The 20978-nt window shown below is 43.4% G+C and overlaps 1 protein-coding gene across 2 annotated transcripts in view; it reads left to right on the forward strand.

The window, feature by feature from the left end:
* The window catches only part of Srbd1 (S1 RNA binding domain 1), a 205007-nt gene that overhangs the window by 53184 nt on the left and 130845 nt on the right, over window positions 1-20978 (forward strand). For both annotated transcript variants that reach the window (XM_045137694.1, XM_045137695.1), the window contains exons 13-14: window positions 5831-5921; window positions 6759-6866. In XM_045137694.1, the coding sequence (XP_044993629.1) occupies window positions 5831-5921; window positions 6759-6866 (199 nt within the window). The remainder of the gene's footprint in view (window positions 1-5830; window positions 5922-6758; window positions 6867-20978) is intronic.

Below are 20978 nucleotides of genomic sequence, written 5' to 3' on the forward strand. Positions count from 1 at the left end.
GACTTTGCCTCCCATTTCTGTAGGCACGTTGGGATCACCTGGAGTTTTGAGGTCCCCTGACTCTGCCTCTCGTTTCTGTAGGCACGTTGGGATCACCTGGAGTTTTGAGGTTCCCCTGACTCTGCCTCCCATTTCTGTAGGCACGTTGGGATCACCTTGAGTTTTGAGGTTCCCATGACTCTTGCCTCCCATTTCTGTAGGCACGTTGGGATCACCTTGAGTTTTGAGGTTCCCCTGACTCTGCCTCCCATTTCTGTAGGCACGTTGGGATCACCTTGAGTTTTGAGGTTCCCTGACTTTGCCTCCCATTTCTGTAGGCACGTTGGGATCACCTGGAGTTTTGAGGTCCCCTGGCTCTGCCTCTCGTTTCTGTAGGCACGTTGGGATCACCTGGAGTTTTGAGGTCCCCTGACTCTGCCTCTCGTTTCTGTAGGCACGTTGGGATCACCTGGAGTTTTGAGGTCCCCTGGCTCTGCCTCTCGTTTCTGTAGGCACGTTGGGATCACCTGGAGTTTTGAGGTCCCCTGGCTCTGCCTCTCGTTTCTGTAGGCACGTTGGGATCACCTGGAGCTTTGAGGTCCCCTGACTCTGCCTCTCGTTTCTGTAGGCACGTTGGGATCACCTGGAGCTTTGAGGTCCCCTGACTCTGCCTCCCATTTCTGTAGGCACGTTGGGATCACCTGGAGCTTTGAGGTCCCCTGACTTTGCCTCCCATTTCTGTAGGCACGTTGGGATCACCTGGAGCTTTGAGGTTCCCTGACTTTGCCTCCCATTTCTGTAGGCACGTTGGGATCACCTGGAGTTTTGAGGTCCCCTGGCTCTGCCTCTCGTTTCTGTAGGCACGTTGGGATCACCTGGAGTTTTGAGGTCCCCTGGCTCTGCCTCTCGTTTCTGTAGGCACGTTGGGATCACCTGGAGTTTTGAGGTCCCCTGACTCTGCCTCTCGTTTCTGTAGGCACGTTGGGATCACCTGGAACTTTGAGGTCCCCTGACTCTGCCTCTCGTTTCTGTAGGCACGTTGGGATCACCTGGAGCTTTGAGGTCCCCTGACTCTGCCTCTCGTTTCTGTAGGCACGTTGGGATCACCTGGAGCTTTGAGGTCCCCTGACTCTGTCTCCCATTTCTGTAGGCACGTTGGGATCACCTGGAGCTTTGAGGTCCCCTGACTCTGCCTCTCGTTTCTGTAGGCACGTTGGGATCACCTTGAGTTTTGAGGTTCCCTGACTTTGCCTCCCGTTTCTGTAGGCACGTTGGGATCACCTGGAGCTTTGAGGTCCCCTGACTCTGCCTCCCATTTCTGTAGGCACGTTGGGATCACCTTGAGTTTTGAGGTCCCCTGACTCTGCCTCTCGTTTCTGTAGGCACGTTGGGATCACTTTGAGTTTTGAGGTCTCCTGACTGCCTCCCATTTCTGTAGGCACATGGGGATCACCTGGAGCTTTGAGGCTTCCCTAACCCTGCCTCCCATTTCTGTAGGCACATGGGGATCACCTGGAGCTTTGAGGTCCCTGATTCTGAAGGGACGTTGGGATCACCTGGAGCTTTGAGACTCCCTTGACCCTGCCTCCCGGTTCTGTAGGCATGTGGGGATCACCTGCATCCTTGGGGATTCGAGCTCCAGTCACCAGGCTTGTACAGCAAGCATTTGTAACCACTGAGCCATCTGCTCAGAACTGACAGCTGCTCTCATGGCTTTGCTCCCTCAGTATTTTACTATCCATGCGTGCGTTTGTCCTTCCGTTACTTTCCATTCCTCCCCTGTGTTTGCATTCATGTGTTAGAAGTTTGCTTTTTGCCTGAAAAACTCTACGCTATTGCTTTTAATATGGGTGATTTGATAAAAATTGCCTCAATTTTTGTTTGAAACCATCACCTGTACTTTCATTTTTCAAGAATGTTTTTGTCATGTGTGTTTGTATGTGTGTTCGTATGTATGTGTGTGTGGACATAGTGTGAGTAGGTTAACATAGGGTGTCCTCTGGTACTCTCTGCCTGTTTTATTTATTTATTTTTGAGATTGGATCTCGTACTGAACCTACCTAGAATTTACTGATTAAGCTAGACTAGCTAGCAATAAGGCTTAGGGACCCTCCTGTTTTTGTCTCCCTGTGCTGGGATGCCAGGCACATGCCACCTCAACTGGAATTTTTTACTGATTCTGGGATCTGAAGGTAGGACCTCATGCTTGTATGGCAAGTGCTTTATTCACTGAGTCATTTTCCTAGCCCTGAAGAATATTTTTGTTGAAGCCAGGCATGGTGGCGCACACCTTTGATCTCAGCTCTCAGGAGGCAGAGGTAGGAAGATCACTGTGAGTTCAAGGCCACCTTGAGCCTACATAGTGAATTCTAGGTCAGCCTGGGCTAGAGGGAGACCCTACTTTGAAAAACCAAAAACCAACACAATGTTTGTATGTATGTATGCATGTATATAGACACACACATACATACATACATATATATAATATATACACACACATATATGCATTATTTATTTGAGAAAGAGAGAGTGAGAAAGAGAAAGAGGCAGATAGAATGAGAGAGAATGGGTGTGTCAGGGCCTCCAGCCACTGCAAATGAATTCCAGATGCATGTGCCACCTTGTGCATCTGGCTTCCATGGGTCTTGGGGAATCAAACCTGGGTCCTTTAGCTTTGCAGGCAAGTGCCTTGACCACTAAGCCATCTCTCCAGCCCATCATTCCAATTTTTTTTGGCTGTAACATTTTTAAAAAAATGTATTTTATTTATTTATTTACGAGAAAGAGAGAGAGAGATGGGGACGCCAGGACCTCCAGCCACTGCAAATGAACTCCAGATGCATGCGTTCCCTTGTGCATCTGGCTTACATGGGTCCTAGAGTTGAACCAGGATCCTTTGGCTTTGCAGGCAAACACCTTAACTGCTAGGCCACCTCTCCAGCTCCGCTATACCATTTTTTAAGAATTAAATTTTCCTTTTGACAGTAATATCTTTGTGCCTCTGGCAGCTAAGAATTTCTCTGTGTGGTTTTTGTGAAGGGTCCGCATGTTGTTCTTCAGAGAGAGGACGTGAGGAGTTTTGAGGCTGCCGTTTAGGTTTTTTAGAGCTTGTAGTATCTCTTTTTGGAACTTCATGTACGTTAGTATCGTGCCCGTAGTTCTCTTCTGTTTTCTATTTTTTCTGCTCTATTTTCTATGACTGTGAATCATCGAGTGGCTGCATTGCTTGTGTCTGTGATGTCGGTGTGTCCCATAAGCGTGTGCTTGTGGAGGACAGGTCTCCGTCGAGTGTCTGCGTCACTCTGCTCTGCCCTCCCTGAGGCAGGGTTTCCCCTTGAACTCCAGGGCGGCTCGGCTCTTTCAGGCTTGCTAGCCACCGTCTCCCAGGGGTCCCCAGTCGCTGCTGCCAAATTCCAGGGTTACTTTCTGCTGGGATGGAGGTGGGTGCTGGTGGCCCAAACTTCAGTCTTCACGCTCCCACAGCAAGTGCTTTATTCGCTGAGCCAACTCCTAACCCCACTGATTTGTTCTGACATCCATGATTATAAAAAAAAAATCCCATGGTAATGTCATTTTCCATTACATAGTTTTACCTAGAATTATTTTTCCTGAACTTTTAGAATGAAAGACTGAATCAAGACATGTTTTCTAGCTGGATGTTTTGCTTGTATTTTTCCCAAGTTGTTAGAAAAATCCACTACAAATCTGTGGATGGAGAAATGGCAGCATGGTGATAGGAATCTGTTTCCCTGGTTTTTTCTTCTCTTTGGCCCTTCGTTGCTCATTGCTTGTGCGGCCCTTGCCTTGTCCCATTTGGACGTGGGTCCAGGCATTTTTCCGCCCTGTAGGACTTTGGTCTCTCCCTTGCTTCAGAAGATCCCCAAGATCAGTTTTCTAATCCTTTCAGATCTTACTGGGCAACCCCTTGTACCGATTTTTTACCTGTTTTAGGTCCCGTTCCCAAACTGAGTATTGGGGTTTCCCAGAGGATGCTTGATGGCATTTTGGGGACTCTTCTCGGACCCTTCCCTACTCCACTGCTTCTCTCCCCTCCACCAGAAACCTCGAGGGTGTTCACATTACTGTCACCTGCTCAACTTTGTGGTTTTGTAGGGATGTTTGTTATCTTCACTACAGATGTAACACATTTTTAACAATTTTATTTTGTACCCTTGTGTATTTTTGCCTTTCATTTTCTCAACAGATGAGAAGTAGATTTTACTGTGTTTTCTTTTCCTTTGCCTCGAGATATCACATAGCTGTTTTTTTTTTCTTTTTTACTGTGTTACTATAATGAATTATTTTGACTTTTTCCTTTTTCTGTTGTTCTGTTTTTCTGTTATTTTTGAGACAGACTTGCTGTGTAGCCCTGTAAAGTCTTAAACACACTCTGTAGCCCCCGTTGGGTTCTTACCTCATCTTCCTGAGGGCCAGCGTTGTAGCTGTGTGCCACTAAGCCCAGCGAGGTTTACAAAAAAGTCAAATTTCACTCGCTTGTTTAGATAACGCTTACTTGGCTGTGCAGCTTCCTTCTGGATGTGTTCGTAGGTCATTTTTCAGTTTTATATTGCGTGTTGTTTCTAAAAGTTTAAACACGCATGAGTGTGTGTTGTTCATGATTTTTCTGGGACTTTATTTATTTCATCATTTAGTATATGTACTTTTTTGTTTGGTTGGTTGTTTTGAGACAGCGTTGCACTGTGTCCCAGACTGGCCTCAAACAACAGCAATCTTACTACTTCATCCTCCTGAGTACTGGGATTATAGGCATGACCTTGCTTGCTTACTGTTTTTAATTTATCATTAAAAAAAATAATTTATTTATTAGCGAGATAGTGAGTAAGTACAGGTCCCCCAAGGGGCCTCCTGTAACTAACTCCAGACACATGCATCACTTTGTGCATCTGGCTTTCTGTAGGCACTGGGGTACTGAACCCAAGCTGTCAGGCAATGCAAGCAAGTGCCTTTAACTGCTGAGCCACGTTTCCAGTCCAAATTTGTCATTTCTTATCCCTACTTTCTTTTTTTAAAAAAATATTTATTTATTTATTTGAGAGAGACAAAGAGAAAGGAAGAGGCAGAGAAAGGGAGAATAGGTGCACCAGGGCCTCCATCCACTGCAAATGAACTCTAGACACATGTGCCCCTTGTGCATCTGGCTTATGTGGGTCCTGGGGAATTGAACCAGGGTCCTTAGGCTTCGCAGGCAAACTCCTTAACCTCTAAGCCATTTCCCCAGCCCTTATTTCTACTTGCTGTGGAGTTATTCTGTGGGATTTTTTTTTGGGGGGGGGATAACTCCCTAAACTGTTTATTGAACTCATTTGTTTCCATTCACTAAGTGATTGCCCTGAAGTTTTAAAAAATAATTTCAATTAAGATAATATTTATATTTCAAAATTAAATATTGTCTGTGTTATCTAATATGGGAAAGCTCACAGTTTTCAAGTATGCAGCTAAAAGAAATAGACAAAGTAAATTTATATATCAATAACTGTAAAGAACAAAACGAATAGTATAATAATTTCTGATCTATAGTGAATAATCAGTGTGAGTTTTATCTACTACTGTTAATGCTAGGTGCTATTGAAAATCATTCTCCTTTTTGGTACCATGGCATAATATCTAATTAATGATTTTGCATAGAAACATAGAATCCTTGTACTCTGCAAGCAAGTGACATTTTGAGTCCTTTGGATGAGTCTGATCTAGTGAATATGAATGAGTCAGGCCACACTGTAAAACACAAGCTGATCTGAGACCTCTTGTAACTTGCTTAGTATAAACATTGGTGAGTTGTTGCTTGTAATTTCTTACAAAATGTTTTTTTTTTCTTCATTTCTTTTTTAAGGCCAGATACTTCATACAGATGTGGTTTACTTGCACTGTGGACAAGGTTTCCGAGAGGCAGAGAAAATAAAGAGACTTTTGCTGGATTTCAAGTATGAAAATAAGCATTCTTTTTTAAAAAAAAAATATTTATATATTTGACAGAGAAAGAAAGAGAGAGAGAATGGGTGCACCAGGGCCCCCAGCTACTGCAAATGAACTCCAGACGCATGCGCTACCTTATGCATCTGGCTTACGTGGGTCCTGGGGAATTGAAGCTTGGTCCTTTGGCTTTGCAGGCAAAGGTCTTAACCGCTAAGCCGTCTCTCCAGCCCTGAAAATAAGCATTCTTTTGAGTCCTTGGATGGCTCAGCCAGTCCAAGATCCCTGTGCAGCCAAAGGTTTGAGAGAAGGGTTACAGGAAACCCCTTGGTGAGAGCGAAGGACCCATGTTAACCATTGCCAGGGCCAGTGCTGGGGGACTGCACGTGGGGCCTGCAGCCAGGTCCTGTGCCCTTCCCTGGCCCCTTTCTTCCTCTGGAAGAGGCGATGGGGAAACGGCCATGTTCCGTCCCTCCTTTCCCCAAAGAAGATACGGTAGTGACGAGAGACCAGAAATCTACCACGCGTCTTCCTATGACTTAGTCACAAGGCTTAATTACGCCCTGCCCTGCTCCTGCATTCACTTCCTTGTTTCTTATTTTGATTGCTGGAGGTGGGAGCAAAGCTTCCTGACTGTTGTTAAGATGAAACCGCACCACTTCTCCCATATCCCAAATCAAGCCCCGGCGCGGAACGTTAGTTTACCGAAGTCCATTTCCCTCGCTGCGTGGGCGCAGGAGAGCGATAGAACGCTGTGTGACGGTGCTTGTGCATCCGTGCACTTCTCCGCTTTGCTTCAGAGCATGCCTTGAACTCACCCAGCTTCTCATTCCCTCTCTCCCTCGCAGTTGCAGCACCGTGGTGATTGGAAATGGAACTGCCTGCCGGGAAACCGAAGCTTACTTTGCCGATCTGATAATGAAAAACTACTTTGCGCCACTGGATGTTGTTTACTGGTAAGAATAATAGAAATGCGTGTTTCCTAGGAGAGGACATTCCTATTGACGATTCTTTCTCTTTTCCAAATTTCGGCCTTGTTGACTCCTCTTGCTGTTCCTAAGAATGTTCCAGGAATGGTTAAAGCAGGCCAGGGTCGTGGAAGTTCGCAGGAGCACGCTAGGGGTCATTCACTTGCATGGGGTTTCCCAGGTTGTACTTGGCATGAGGACTCTAGTTAACTGCAAGCTCATAAGGAGAGGTGATACCAGGCCAGCAACCATACACTGTGAGGAACTTAACCACCTTCTGCCAGCATAAGCCTGTGTATTGCTGCCCTTCAGAACCGAAGGCCACAGTAACTACTACAAATGAAAAATACCCTCTTAAATCCCCGTGCCGTACAGGTATCCAGATTAGCATTCCCCTTCCCTAGACCTGCCCCTGCGTCCGAAGTAGCTCTGACAGTGTTCTCTGCTGTGTTCTTCCAGTCCCTCGGGACCTCACGCAGCGGAGTTTTCCCTCCCCAAACTTCAGTGCTTTACAGTCCTATAGGGTTTAGTCCTTGGAGAAAGGGTACTTGTAATGGCTGATACCAGGGGGAGATGGCCAGAGCCAGCTCCTGTTGAATGAGAAATCTAGTAGCTATGAAGGCAGGATTTACTTTGATGAACAGGGTAGTGAAAGGATTAACACACCAACTGATAGTTAAAACCTCCTGTGGGAAGAATCCTAGCACTCGTTTAGGTAGGGCAGAGAGGAGGGACGGGTATTCCATGGACTGACGGTGTAATCCTAAATCAGGAAAACAAACCCAGCTAACCAAAGGGGGAGACTGCATGTGCCATGGGAGCGTGATTTGGGAAAGAACCCGGTTGACAAGTCCTCCTCACCGCTTTTTACTGTCCCTTCTCTGCGGGTGCATTCCCTGCTCTGGGAAGTGCCAACACTTCAACAACCGGGACTTTTGGGATGCTAACCGGAACCTGGACATGGACGACCCTGTTTATTATAGGCTGTTTGGCTGATTTATTTCTTCCTCCTCCTCCTCCTCCTTCTTTTAAAGACTTGTTTGTTTCTTTGTTTGCTTGCAAGATAAGGGAGGGAAGGAGGATGAGAGAGAGGATGAGAGAGAGAATGGGTGCACCAGGAACTCTAGCCACTGCAAATCAACTCCAGATGCATGTACCGTTTTGTGCATCTGGCTCTATGTGGGTACTGAGGAATCCAACCGGGGTCATTAGGCATTGCAGGCAAGCCATTTCTCCAGCCCATCATACACACTCACCACAAACTAAAAATAGATTTTTATTTTTTTGGCGCATTTGGAGTTTTGGACCTCTATTTTCTCAAATATAAGTGATTTTTGAATAACATAATGATGATATGGTTAGAGTTTTATATTTGATGAGCTATGGAAGAATTAACAGTAATATTTAATGCTTGTTGTATGATATTTCAACTTCTAATTGCCACGTCTTGGGCTCATGTTGCCCACGCGAGCATTGTGTGTACTTCGGGGCAGCGCAGCTACAGGAGGCCTCTTAAAATCTGGGGTCACAAAGTAGCGAACAGTGTGTGCTCTCACTTCAGCTTTGAAAGCTGCAATATGCAAATCGATTTGAGTAGGCAAATATAGACAAGAGGAGGAGTAATTTGACTTCCTAATGACCAAGCTTTCCTTAGGACTGTGAAAGAAGTAGACAGCACAGTGACGTGAGAAAGTGTGGCGTGTGGTAAGGACTGCGGAAAAGAGAACGGAGGCTGAGAAAGCAGGGCTCTGAGTAAGTGGTTTGGAAGGTAGATGTAAACCAAGTACGGTCAGTGAGGCGTAGCTGATGACCATATTGGAGAAAACGGCCTGCTGGTGGGCATCTCAGGAACACATGTTGAAGCTCACTCTTCCTCCTCTGTCCCATGGGGTATCAATTTATAGAAGGGGGGAAAAAATAACTTAAGGAATCATAGCTTTGTTGCTTGAGACAAGCTGTTGTACTTTTCAGAATTTCTAATTTAATGTCAGGAAGTCATTTGGGCTTTAAAAGCTTAACTTAGCTATGGAGCTCAATGCCTTTAAATGAAAAGCCCAGCTTTTTTTTTTTTCTCCTTAAAGGACTTAAAAATATATGTTAATTAGAAAGCCTAGATATGTAGTAAGATTTTCTGTTACCTAAATTGTTTATATCTTGTAGTATAGTTTTATGAACGTATACATGTATGTGTTTATGTAATGTATATATTATGAAAAAGAGTTTAGGTGATATGTGTTCCAACTATGTCTTTTTTTCTCATTTAAAATATTATCTTCCTGTGTTGATAAACATTCTCCATACGCTGATTTTTAAAATGCCCATGAGCTGCCCAGCTAGCTCAGTCGGTAGAGCCTGAGACTGTTAAAATGACCTTGGATGCCCTTTGTGTGGTGATACTCTTTGTTGTTGTTTTGTTTTTTAGTCATTCCTCATTTTACAGGTGGGGTTTTCTAATCATTACTATTCTGCGTTAAACTAAAGAGAATCTTACATGTTTAGGCCTTTGACATACTCATATTTCTTCAGAAGACATTCTAGTAATGGCATATGATTTTAAAGAGACACCAACCTAACTTCCCACTGTTCCGGACTGAAAACTGTGACAATCCAAACCCCAGGTACTAGCTAATTTCTGGGCTCCAGCTCTCTCTCTTTCCAGTATATTGGCTAACTAGGGGCTGTGCAGTTTAAAAACATCATATCATTAGGATGTGTAAGGGTTCGGATGGAAAGAGCAGGAAATAAAGCACTTTCTTATGAAGTACATCTGGATATGCCAAAGTGTGTTAACTGTATACAGAGTAAAGGAGAATGAAGTGAACGTTGTTGTGAGATCTTTCTGTGTCTTTCCCTCCTGTTTCCTCTCTTCTTCCAGTCTACGAAGTGGCTCTCTTGATGTGAATTATTGCTTATTTAAAAAATTACTTTTAGCTGGGTGAGGTGGCACGTGCCTTAAATCCCAGCACTTGGGAGGCAGAGGTAGGATCACTGTGAGCTCAAGGCCACCTGAGACCTCATCTTGAATTCCAGGTCAGCCTGGACTAGAGTGAAACCCTACTTAAAAAAAATTTTTTAAAGTTATACATTTTAGAGCTTTCTAAACATATCTTCTTTCACTATATTATCTTCCAGCACCAGTCTGTTAGTTTATACGCCTACTTGCGAATTTTCAGTTCGCAATGTCTCTTGACCTTGGCTCTTAGCATTGTGCCTGTGTGTTAACTACAGAACAGAAGTAAAGAATGGAAGCTTATTGACTGGCTAAAGAATGGTTTTGGAAAGTAAAGCACATGTTGCCTCCTCTACCCTCTTGTCATTGTTAAGGTCTTCATCTACAATGTTAAGGTATTCTGCAAACAGCAAGACCACACAGTTTTCCCCTTCCCCCTTCTTTTCTCCTTTCCCGTTCTTTTTCTTGTTTTTTTTTCTTTCCATTTCTTTTCATCCTTTATTCTCATTTGGTTGTACCATATTTTAGTCATTTCCTTTTGTTGGACAATTGGGTTATACCCTGTGTTGGACGTATCTTTAGTAGTAAAATAGTGGTATGCACGTATAGGCTGTAATTTCAACATTTATTCATCGACACATTCTTGTATGGTTTTGCTTATGTTTTGAGACTGGGTCTCATGTAACCCAGGCTAGCCTCAAACTCACTAAGTAGCTGATGCTGGCCTTGAACTCATGATCGTACTGCTTCAGTCTCCCGTGTACTAGAATTACAGGCTTTTACCACGTAGTAGGATATTTATAATGACTTGAGGAGAAAGGACAGTTCTGTTTTTAAATCTGTGATTGACAGTTTAATATTGAGTATATGCTTAATGAAATAAAATGCTTATTTATTTTGCTATCAAGTAACATTTTCTAATACTTATTTGTTCCATTTTTTTGGTTTATTTTTATTTATTTATTTGAGAGTGACAGACAGAGAAAGAGGCAGAGAGAGAAAGAGAATGGATACGCCAGGGCTTCCAGCCACTGCAGATGAATTCCAGATGTATGCACCCCCTTGTGCATCTGGCTAACGTGGGTCCTGGGGAATCGAGCCTCAAACTGGGGTCCTTAGGCTTCACAGACAAGTGCTTAACCACTAAGCCATCTCTCCAGCCCTTGTTCCATTTTATAATCAAAGGGAATACTTGAATATATAGGGGAATGTCTTTGTATGATTTTTTTTTTTTTTTTTTTTTTTTTTTTTTGGTGGCAGTACTGACAATCAAATCTAGAGCCTTGTGCATGCTTATAGGATATCTTTTTTCTTTTTTCTTTTTTTTTTTTTTGGTTTTTCAAGGTAGGGTCTCACTGTGGTCCAGGCTGACCTGGAATTCACTATGTATTCTTAGGGTGGCCTTGGACTCATGGCGATCCTCCTACCTCTGCCTCCCGAGTGCTGGGATTAAAGGCGTGCACCACCACGCCCGGCTGGATATCCTTTTTCATTCTACAGAAGAGCAACTTTCTCTGCTCCTCATTCTCTTCTCATTCTGACATGTGAGCTGGGTCGATGCAGCTTTCGCACTCTGTCCTAACCCTCTCCACGGTCTCCCTCCGTGGTATCTCGGTGTTTGAGTTCTCCAGTCTTTTCCTTGGTTGAGTAGCTTTTTCTTTTCTGTCACCTGTCAAACTCCTGTACTCATTTTAACTTGTGCCATGTCTTTCACTTTTAGAAATTGTATTTATTAGTTTTTCAGCTTTATTGAGAGATAATTGATAAATGCTAAGCTGTACTTATTGAACATCTACAGTTTCATGGGATTTGACTTGTGTATACACCCATGGAGCTATCGCTACAATCGAGATAATGATCCTATCAGTTACTCCCCTCCAGTTGCTTTGTGTTCCACTCTTTTCATGGATCCTTCCCTCTCTGCCGTCTCCCACCCAAGGCAGCCTTGGATTTGCTTGCTATTGTTGCAGAAAGTTACAGTGCTCCATCTCTGAGTGCTCTTAAGAAAGCTGGCCACGGGCTGGAGAGATGGCTCAGCGGTTAAGCGCTTGCCTGTGAAGCCTAAGGACCCCGGTTCGAGGCTTGGTTCCCCAGGTCCCACGTTAGCCAGATGCACAAGGGGGCGCACGTGTCTGGAGTTCGTTTGCAGAGGCTGGAAGCCCTGGCGCGCCCATTCTCTCTCTCTCCCTCTGTCTGTCTTTCTTCCTGTGTCTGTCGCTCTCAAATAAATAAATAAAATATGAACAAAAAATATTAAAAAAAAAAAAAGAAAGCTGGCCAGGCTGAAGTAAGGTGGGATGAATTTAGAGCCCACAGTTATCTATCACTCAGCTTTACGTCTTTTTTCCAAAGCACATGTGCTCTCGAGAGCTGTGTGTTGCTTGTTTGTTTGTTTAATTGTAGGCAGCAAACCATTGGTCAAAGGTATAATCAATTGCTTTTACAAAGTTGAAAAATACAAAATGTGGGGCTGGAGAGATGACTTAATGGTTAAGGCGTTGGCCTGCGAAGCCTAAGGACCCAGGTTCGATTCTCCAGGTCCACATGTACATAGTGGCACATGCATCTGGAGTTCATTTGTAGTGGCTGGAAGCCCTGGCGGGCCCATTCTCACTCTCTCTCTCTCCCCATCTCTTTGGCTCTAATAATAAATAAATAAATAAATAAAATAAATCAGAAAAAAATGAGAAAAATACAAAATGTGTATCTCATGGAGTAGGCTAAGTGTCATTTCATGACTCTGTTCTGGTTGCACGTATGTACTGTGCACTAGGTTGTGATGTGTGGCATAATTGTTATCATCAGTGGTGGTAGGAGAACTTGAGAATCACTGCTGTGTGAAATCCAGCAACCTTTCAAAAGTGTGTAAACTTTGAGAAGCAGTGGGAGAAAATTGCCTGCAAAAGTCTTTAATGAGGAAGTGGGTGGTTCTTAATAAGAAGATGCAGTCTACTTTATACAACCATAAAAGAGTCTCTTCAGGAAAGACAGTAGGACAGCAATTCACAAAGCACTTTGCTATGTTCAAGCTGGAGGCATTACCAATTGTGGCAGTCAGGTCTACATTGCTGGTAGAAATCACCCAACCAAGAGCAGCTTGTGGGAAAAAGAGGTTTAGTTTGGCTTACAGGCTTGAGGGGAAGCTCCATGATGGCAGGGGAAAATGACTACATGAGCAGAGGGTGGACATCACCCCCTGGCCCACATAAGGTGGACCATAGCAACAGGAGAGTGTGCCAAATACTGGCAAGGGGAAACTGGCTATAACACCTATAATATGCCCGTCCCCAATAATACACTGCCTCCAGGAGGTGTTAATTCCCAAATCTCCATCAGCTGGGAAATCTAGCATTCAGAACACCCAAGTTTATGGGGGATGCCTAAATCAAACCAACACACCAACCTTATGTCTTTTCAGATTTCCTGGAAAATGGTTGGTCAATAAATAAAAGTTTCTGTTAAGATTCTTCATGTGAAAGAAAACTTTCTCAACACTTTGGTTATTAACACATGTCAGACTTTTGTTATCATTTTACTCTAGTGGGAAAATCAGAACAAACCAGAGATACATGTTGGTTAAGAAAATTTTTAATGAAAAGAGAATGTAAAAGTAATTACTGTAGGAAATAAAAAATGCTTGGCTGTTTGATTTGTAGAGCAAATCTTCTAACCTTTGAAGTATCAAGTAATTCTTTCAAATAGCTTGTTGTAAGTCCTTTAATTTGAACAAATTTTATTTAACAATCATATATTCTCTTGATATCTACTAGTGCCAGATTGAGCTCTTGTGTATTTACTCATATTGTTTTAGACATGCAGATATTCCATCTGAATACCAGGGCTCACTGGCTCACAAGTCTTTGTCACCAGAACAAAAAATTGAAGAACTAAAAGTAAACCGGGTTGTTTCTGCCGCCTGCAAACTTACTGCCAAATGTGAATTTTACAAGGGCATAAACAAAACTTAAAAATGTTTAAGCAACCAAGGATGTGTGTAAAGTGACAGATGATCAAAAATAATTCTAGAAATCTAAAACCTAAATCTATGTCACCTTCTTGGATTTTACAGATTATCTTAGAGAAAAATTCAGACATAATCAGTGGCCAAGACAAAATGGAATTGTTTCCTTCTGCTTTTTTTTTTAATTTGTAAAAATATTTTTATTTACTTGAGAGGAAAAGAAAGTGTAAAAGTGCCATGGCCTTTTGCCACTGCACATTTACTCCAGACATGTGCCACTTTGTGCATGTGGCTTCACGTGGGTGCTGGGGAATTGGACCTGCACTCATAGGCTTTGCAAGCAAGGGCCTTTAACCTACTGAGCCATATTCCTAGCCCTCACCTCTGCTTTTGATTTGGGACACGTTATGATTTGAGGGCTGGAAAGATAAAATTGGTATCAAAAGACAAGTACTATAATTAAAATAGGATGCCTTCTGCAAGATAGGAGGACTCTGTTTCTCATTTCATCTTCTGTCGCAGATGAAATGGTTTTTAAAGTTCGGGGTGGACTTACTAATAAAATTATGAAACCACAACTTGTAACCACTGAGTGATTGTGAATGCTTAGAGGTAAACATGTTATTTTCCTCTTCTCAGGAGGAAATCAAGTAGGCTACGCAAGTGACTATTGATCATGGCTTTGATCAGGCAGGGTTGCTATGAGAGGCTAGTTTAGGTCTTTATGACGGACACTGTAACCTCTGGAAGTCAAGCATGCACCTCTTGTAAATAAAACATCTTGGCCTTAACTCACTTTTTCTTAAGGAAACTAGACTGGTGGGCAGCTGTTGAAAGGTTTTCAGTGTACTCACGGGCAAACGAGAGACGGGGTTATGTGGCTCCCAAAGGCTGCCGGTTGAAGTCGGTGTGAGAGCTCGGGGCCCCGGCACAGATGCAGCCTCGGTAGATCAGCCCTTCAGGTTTGGGAGCGCTGCTGAAACTCGCGGACCCTGAGGCCTCTTAGGACGGATATCTGCACATGTCTGGAAAGGCTGGAGCTTCTGGACCCAATCTTCCTATGGGTGCTGTCAACTAGTTAAGTAACGTGCATGAGCTAGAGGGTGAGGTTTTGGATGGGCTGATTCTCTGATGGATGTAACGTGCAGCGTGTCCCTGCTACCTGTAACCACACTGAAGCCACCGTTTCTCTTGCTTTAGTTTAACGAAATGTCTGTTTTCAAAAATTATAAAACCTAGCCTTAAGATGTATGTAGCTCTGTAAACCCCTAGTGGTGCTATCGTATGTGGAGGAAAAGTTGTGGTTGCTGTTTCCTGTCACTAGTGTAGCAGCTTCGCAGTTTTACATCAGGAACCTTCCCTATAATGGTGAAGGTTACATATTAGCCTCAGAACTTTTGTTGTTTTTTAAAGCAGGATCTCACTACGTATCCCAGGCTGGGCTCAAACCTGTGATCCTCCTGCCTCAGCCTCTTTAGCTCTGGGATTACAGATAAGCATCATGATGCCTGGCATGCATACATCTTAGAAGTTAGAATGACCTGAATTGTTTTCTGGATATTAGTGTGGTTTTTATGTGTAATGACAAGGTAAAAGGATACAGGTTTTGAATTCTTCCTTTGTATAGTGATGATTAGAGCAGATTAGACTTGCTAGACTTTTAATGCCTTTTACATACCGACATTCCTCTCTCCATTTCTAGTGTTTATCATAAACAGTGGACTTCTCTTTTTATTAAAAAAATATTTATTTATTTATTTGGAAGCAGGGAGAGAGAGAGAGAGAATGAGAATGGGCATGCCAGGACCTCTAGCCACTGCCAGTGAACTCCAGATCCATGCGCCCCCTTGTGCACCTGGCTTTACATTGGTACTCGGGAATTGAACTCAGGTTGTTAGGGTTTTCAGGCATGCGCCTTAACCACTGAACCATCTTTCCAGCCCATGTTCTCTTTATAATAAGGTTTCCTTGCTGGGATACTTATGCCATTAAGTCAGTTTAAAAATGATGTTCATTTTGTTGAAAGGCCAGAATGCTTTTAAATACACATACTTAATAAATAGACAGTTTCAGCTAAGTATAGTGGGAAAGGAAAGATGAGGAATAAATAATTCTCCCCCTCCCGTGTGTGTGTGTGTGTGTGTGTGTGTGTGTGTGTGGTTTTTAAAATAATGTTTGAATCTGAGTTCACTTTGACAGTTTTTGTTCAAAATAAAGTATGTTTTACTAGTTTTGTAACCCATGTGTTTTCGTGTCCCTAAGTCCAATTTAAATGTGCAGGAGTTATCCCAGCACCCCTCACCCCCACCCCGGTTAACTGTATCTCTTCCCACAGATCTTTGTTTATTGATTTAGATTAGACCTGGCCTAGAGCCCAGGGATGATCGTTTCGCATCTTCAAGTTTTTGGTTACAAATCTGCTTTTGTTGCCAGTTCCAATACAGATTCTTGATTGTTTATGTTAGTTTTATTGTAAGTTCATGCCAAAGACCCGGTGTAGTATAACCACAACAGATGTTCTTTTTACACAGATATATATGCTGTAACAGAATCTAAAATATAAATTAAACAACAAAATGTTCAGCGCTAATGTAATAAGTGGGGAGCTTTGGGATTTTCTTTTTGCTAACTTGTAGAAGTAGAAGTAACGCTTTATTTTGAGCAATTTTTCTACATTATTTCTCTTTCTCATCTCACTTTGTACATACAGTTTTAGGCTCCTGTTTTTCTTGTTTCTTTTTTTTGAGGTAGGGTCTCACACTAGCTCAGGCTGACCTGGAATTCACTATGTAGTCTCAGGGTGGCCTCGAACTCATGGTGCTCCTCCTACCTCTGCCTTCCAAGTGCTGGCATTAAAGGCGTGCGCCACCATACTCAGCTTCTCCTAAGTGTTCTTGTAAAGGACATTTTATTGTGATTTTGAAAACGGCATGGAGTTCACCTGTTGCAAATGTCTACAGTTCTGTTATTTCTTAAAGTATGTATACCAGACAAATGTCATTTTCTCTCATGAAGACATCACTTGCATATAACAAATAATTTTTAGGATTCCAGTGCTTTTGAATAGGTAGGTAAAATTATTATATGTAGACCTTTCCGCTAGTAGTATTCTTGATAGGAGTTAGGAACTACAGTATGGGGCCTGTGGAGTCCATCTTTTGGGACTTGTAGTATCCGTCCCCCTGATCAGGGTCCTAGTGAGCACAGGCCCGTGGAACATGCAAGGCAAACGCCTCCAGTCGCCTTGCTCCTAGCTCCTGGGTGACATCCACCGTGTAAGGATGCACATTGTCAACTTCCCCATGAACTTTCAGCTCATTCTCACTCACGTTCTCCTTGCTTTTAACTAGGGCATTAAACTGCTCATGTCTTTTGTCTCATTTGGGGCCTATTTTCCCTCTCCTTTGCTAACGCTTTTAAACATTTGAGGCTTTCTTAGTACCACTGTTTGAGTCACGCCGAACCACTAGGCTGTCTCTCTCTATGTCCTCTCAGTCCGTATTGGAAGGATTCAGCATTGTTGGAGTCCTTTGCTGAGGTCCTTTTCATTTGCTTCTATAGGACTTGGAGATTCGGGGGCCAGAAAATGATAGCTGAAAGCAAGAGCTCTTGAGCCCGTCTTGCGTGTGTGTGTTTGGCTTGGTGGGGTGGGCTTTTGATTCGAATATGTTTTATGTGGCTAAATCTTTGTATTGTGCTCGCCTAACTTAGTGAATTAGCGCTTTCAAGTTCCCTACTTCCGTACATCTCTAAGGTTACACCCAGCCTAATTCTCATTACTTTTCTGCTTCACAGCACTTGCGTATTGAAGGAACCCTAACATTTGGGTTCACATTATGATAATGAGGTTTTGGGGGCACGGAGGATTAAAGATGTCTCAGGTCTGGTTTGCAGAAGAAAGTTCAGAAGCACTTGTAAAGCTTGTCTGATTGGTGGGTCAAGGTGCTTTTATTTCTTCTCCGCTCATGCAGCATTAATCCGTGTTTCATCAGGTCCCTACAGTGCCGTAATTCTAGACGTGACCTTGGGTCTTGATTTACTTTGGCTTCATTTTCCTTATTAGTGTGCCATGAAAGAGGTGCACGAAGGACAGCCAACATCAAAGCACCTTTTCAAGTAAAATAGCTGATAGGAATTCCCTGGTCTCACACTGTCTGTCAGATGGTTCAGCTGGTTGGCATCCTTTTACAGGCGATTGCTTGCTGCACTCAACGAAGTTTAAAGCAGTTGTTTCAAGCGTTCGAGGGGTGAGGCAGGGGGTGGAGTGGGGTGGTGTTGGTGGTGATAGCGGTAGTGATGGGGTTCTAGAGAAGAGAGTAAATGAGAGGTTAAAATCACACTCTTTTCAGCGGAGCCTCCCCCAGTCTTGTTGGGTTTTTCTGTGGGTCAGGAACTCTTCAGATCAGTACACTGCTTATGGTTTGATAGAGAAGGCATCGGCCTCAGTTATCAGAAGGTCGAAGAGGGCCAAAGAAAATCCTCCAACTTCCGTGGAAAACAGAGTGAAAGGCGAGGCTAATTATCAGTTTTAGAGGTGGTTTAACCACTTTAACTTCACCGCCTGTTTATTTTTCACTGAGGATATGAAAAAAGTGCTGTTAAATGCAGTCATGTTGGAAACTGAGTCTGAAAGAAGAACAAAGGAAATGGGATCCAGAGAAGGTTGGCTGTATGTATGCGGAATAGCGGTTTCCCATCAACAGTGTATTCCCTTCACAGCGTGTTGTCTCTATTCTGGGCTGCGTATATGGGGGCAGAACTTCTTGTCACTGCATTTGGAAACATTGTCCTTTTTTTTTTTATAAGGTATGCATGGTGGCACACACACTTTTTTTTAATTTTATTTATTTATTTGAGAGCGACAGACACAGAGAGAAAGACAGATAGAGGGAGAGAGAGAGAATGGGTGCGCCAGGGCTTCCAGCCTCTGCAAACGAACTCCAGACGCGTGCGCCCCCTTGTGCATCTGGCTAACGTGGGACCTGGGGAAGCGAGCCTCGAACCGGGGTCCTTAGGCTTCACAGGCAAGCGCTTAACCGCTAAGCCATCTCTCCAGCCCAACATTGTCCTTTTTATGTCACAGATATTTGATGAACGGTTCTCCCTACTTAAGAAGAAAAACATTTTAAAAGCTCAGAGTCTGGAGCCATGGCTAAACTGCAGATGCACCCCTTCCTTATTACATAGCGACTGAGCTTGCATTACCAAATCCGAGCCTCTTCGCTTCCAAATTGAGGGTAACAGTAGTCTCTTGTTTGTAAGAGGTTTTCATTTTTGTAGACTGAACTGGACACGACAATAAAAATAATCAGAATAGGGCTGAGGTGGGTGAAATGCTTGCGCCCCTGTCAGAAGCTGGTCACGGCAGCGTGCGCCTGTAATCCCCCTGCTGAGGTCGTGAAGACTGGAAGATTCCTGGGCCTGCTGGCTAGCCAGCCCTGCCGAGTTGATAAGCTCCGGAACAATCAGAGACCCCGCCTCAGTAAGTTGAGGAGTGATTGAGGAAGACGCATGGTGTTGAACTGTGGCCTCCATGTGTACCTGCACACGTGTACACAAAACACACACACACACGCGCACACACACACAAACACAACACACATTGTCCATACCCATATGCTCAGAGTACGTCTTGGTATATATTATGTGATTATGTGTTACTTGCTATTGCTGTTATTTTTATTAAAACTACCAACCCGGGGGTTGGGCAGACGGCTCAGTGGTCAAAGGTACGTGCTTTCAAACTCTGCTGGCTCACGTTTGATTCCCCAGCACCCACCTCTGAAGCCATAGGCACTAAGTACTGCATGTATCTGGAGTTTGCTGTGGCAGGAGGCCCTGGTATACCCATAACTCATTCTCATTCTTTCTCTCTCCCTCCATCCCTCATAAATAAATAAAAATTAAAAAATAAAGCTAGCAAATGTATACTAGTTACTATTATTCCCACCATTTTCTCCCATTGGAATCCTCTTTATTCATGCTCTACCATCAAAATCTTACCTGTCTTTCAATGTCTGTCTCCATTCCATCCTCCATGAAATTCCTTTTCCTTCCTTTCTTCCTTCCTTCCTTCCTTCCTTCCTTCCTTTCTTTCTTTCTTTCTTTCTTTCTTTCTTTCTTTCTTTCTTTCTTTCTTTCTTTCTTTCTTTCTTTCTTTCTTATTTTATTTTATTTTATTTTATTTTATTTTATTTTATTTTATTTTATTTTTTTGTTTTTTTGAGGTAGGGTCTCACTTTAGATCAGGCTGACCTGGAATTCACTATGTAGTCTCAGAGTGGCCTCGAACTCACAGCAATCCTCCTACCTCTGCCTCCTGAGTGCTGGGATTAAAGGCGTGCGCCACCACGCCTGGCTTCATGAAATTCTTTTAAGTACTTCAGGTTGGAACTAATCTTGCTTTCTCCGAATTCCCCTAAAACTCTCTTGTGAACTTCCACTGAGACACTTAGCATGTAACAGTCTCTGTACTGTACCTGTTATGTGATTGTTGTTTGGAAAATAGTTTATGACCAGGGGGTCTTTGTTCATCCTTAAGAATAGTCCCCAGTTCTCTGCTTTGCCTGAGTTGTTACACACAAACTTGAATTCGCCTAAACTAACAGCTCTCCTCCTCTGCCACGGTAAATGTATATACACGTGTGTGTATGTGTGTGCGTGCACAGACACTCGTGACTTTTCAGTCAAGACGTCCTTAAAGGGCTAAGGAAGATACAATAAATAGTGGTATACTTTCTAGGATAACCCAAGCTTTAGGTATGCACTTTAAGACATTTTTGTTGTTGTTGTTATTTTTGTTTATTTATTTGAGAGAGACAGAGAGGGACAGAAAGAAGCAGATAGAGAGAGGGAGAGAGAATGGGTGCACCAGGGCCTCCAGCCACTGCAAATGAACTCCAGACACATGCACCCCCTTGTGCTAACGTGGGTCCTGGGGAATCTAGCCTCGAACCAGGGTCCTTAGGCTTCACAGGCAAGCGCTTAACCGCTAAGCCATCTCTCCAGCCCTAAAACCTTTTTTAATGTGACAGAAACAAAACACTAATGCTTAAATGACCTGGGTGCCCACTGTTCAGTTTAGGACAGAGAACATTATCAGTCCATCTGATGTCCCTCGCCTGTCCTCCTTCTTACCCGCTGCCTTTCTTCCAGATGTCCTCTCTCTTGAGTTCCATGCAAAGAATTC

The sequence above is a fragment of the Jaculus jaculus genome, chromosome 18 (assembly GCF_020740685.1).
Source record: "Jaculus jaculus isolate mJacJac1 chromosome 18, mJacJac1.mat.Y.cur, whole genome shotgun sequence".
Classification (NCBI taxonomy): Eukaryota; Metazoa; Chordata; class Mammalia; order Rodentia; family Dipodidae; genus Jaculus; species Jaculus jaculus.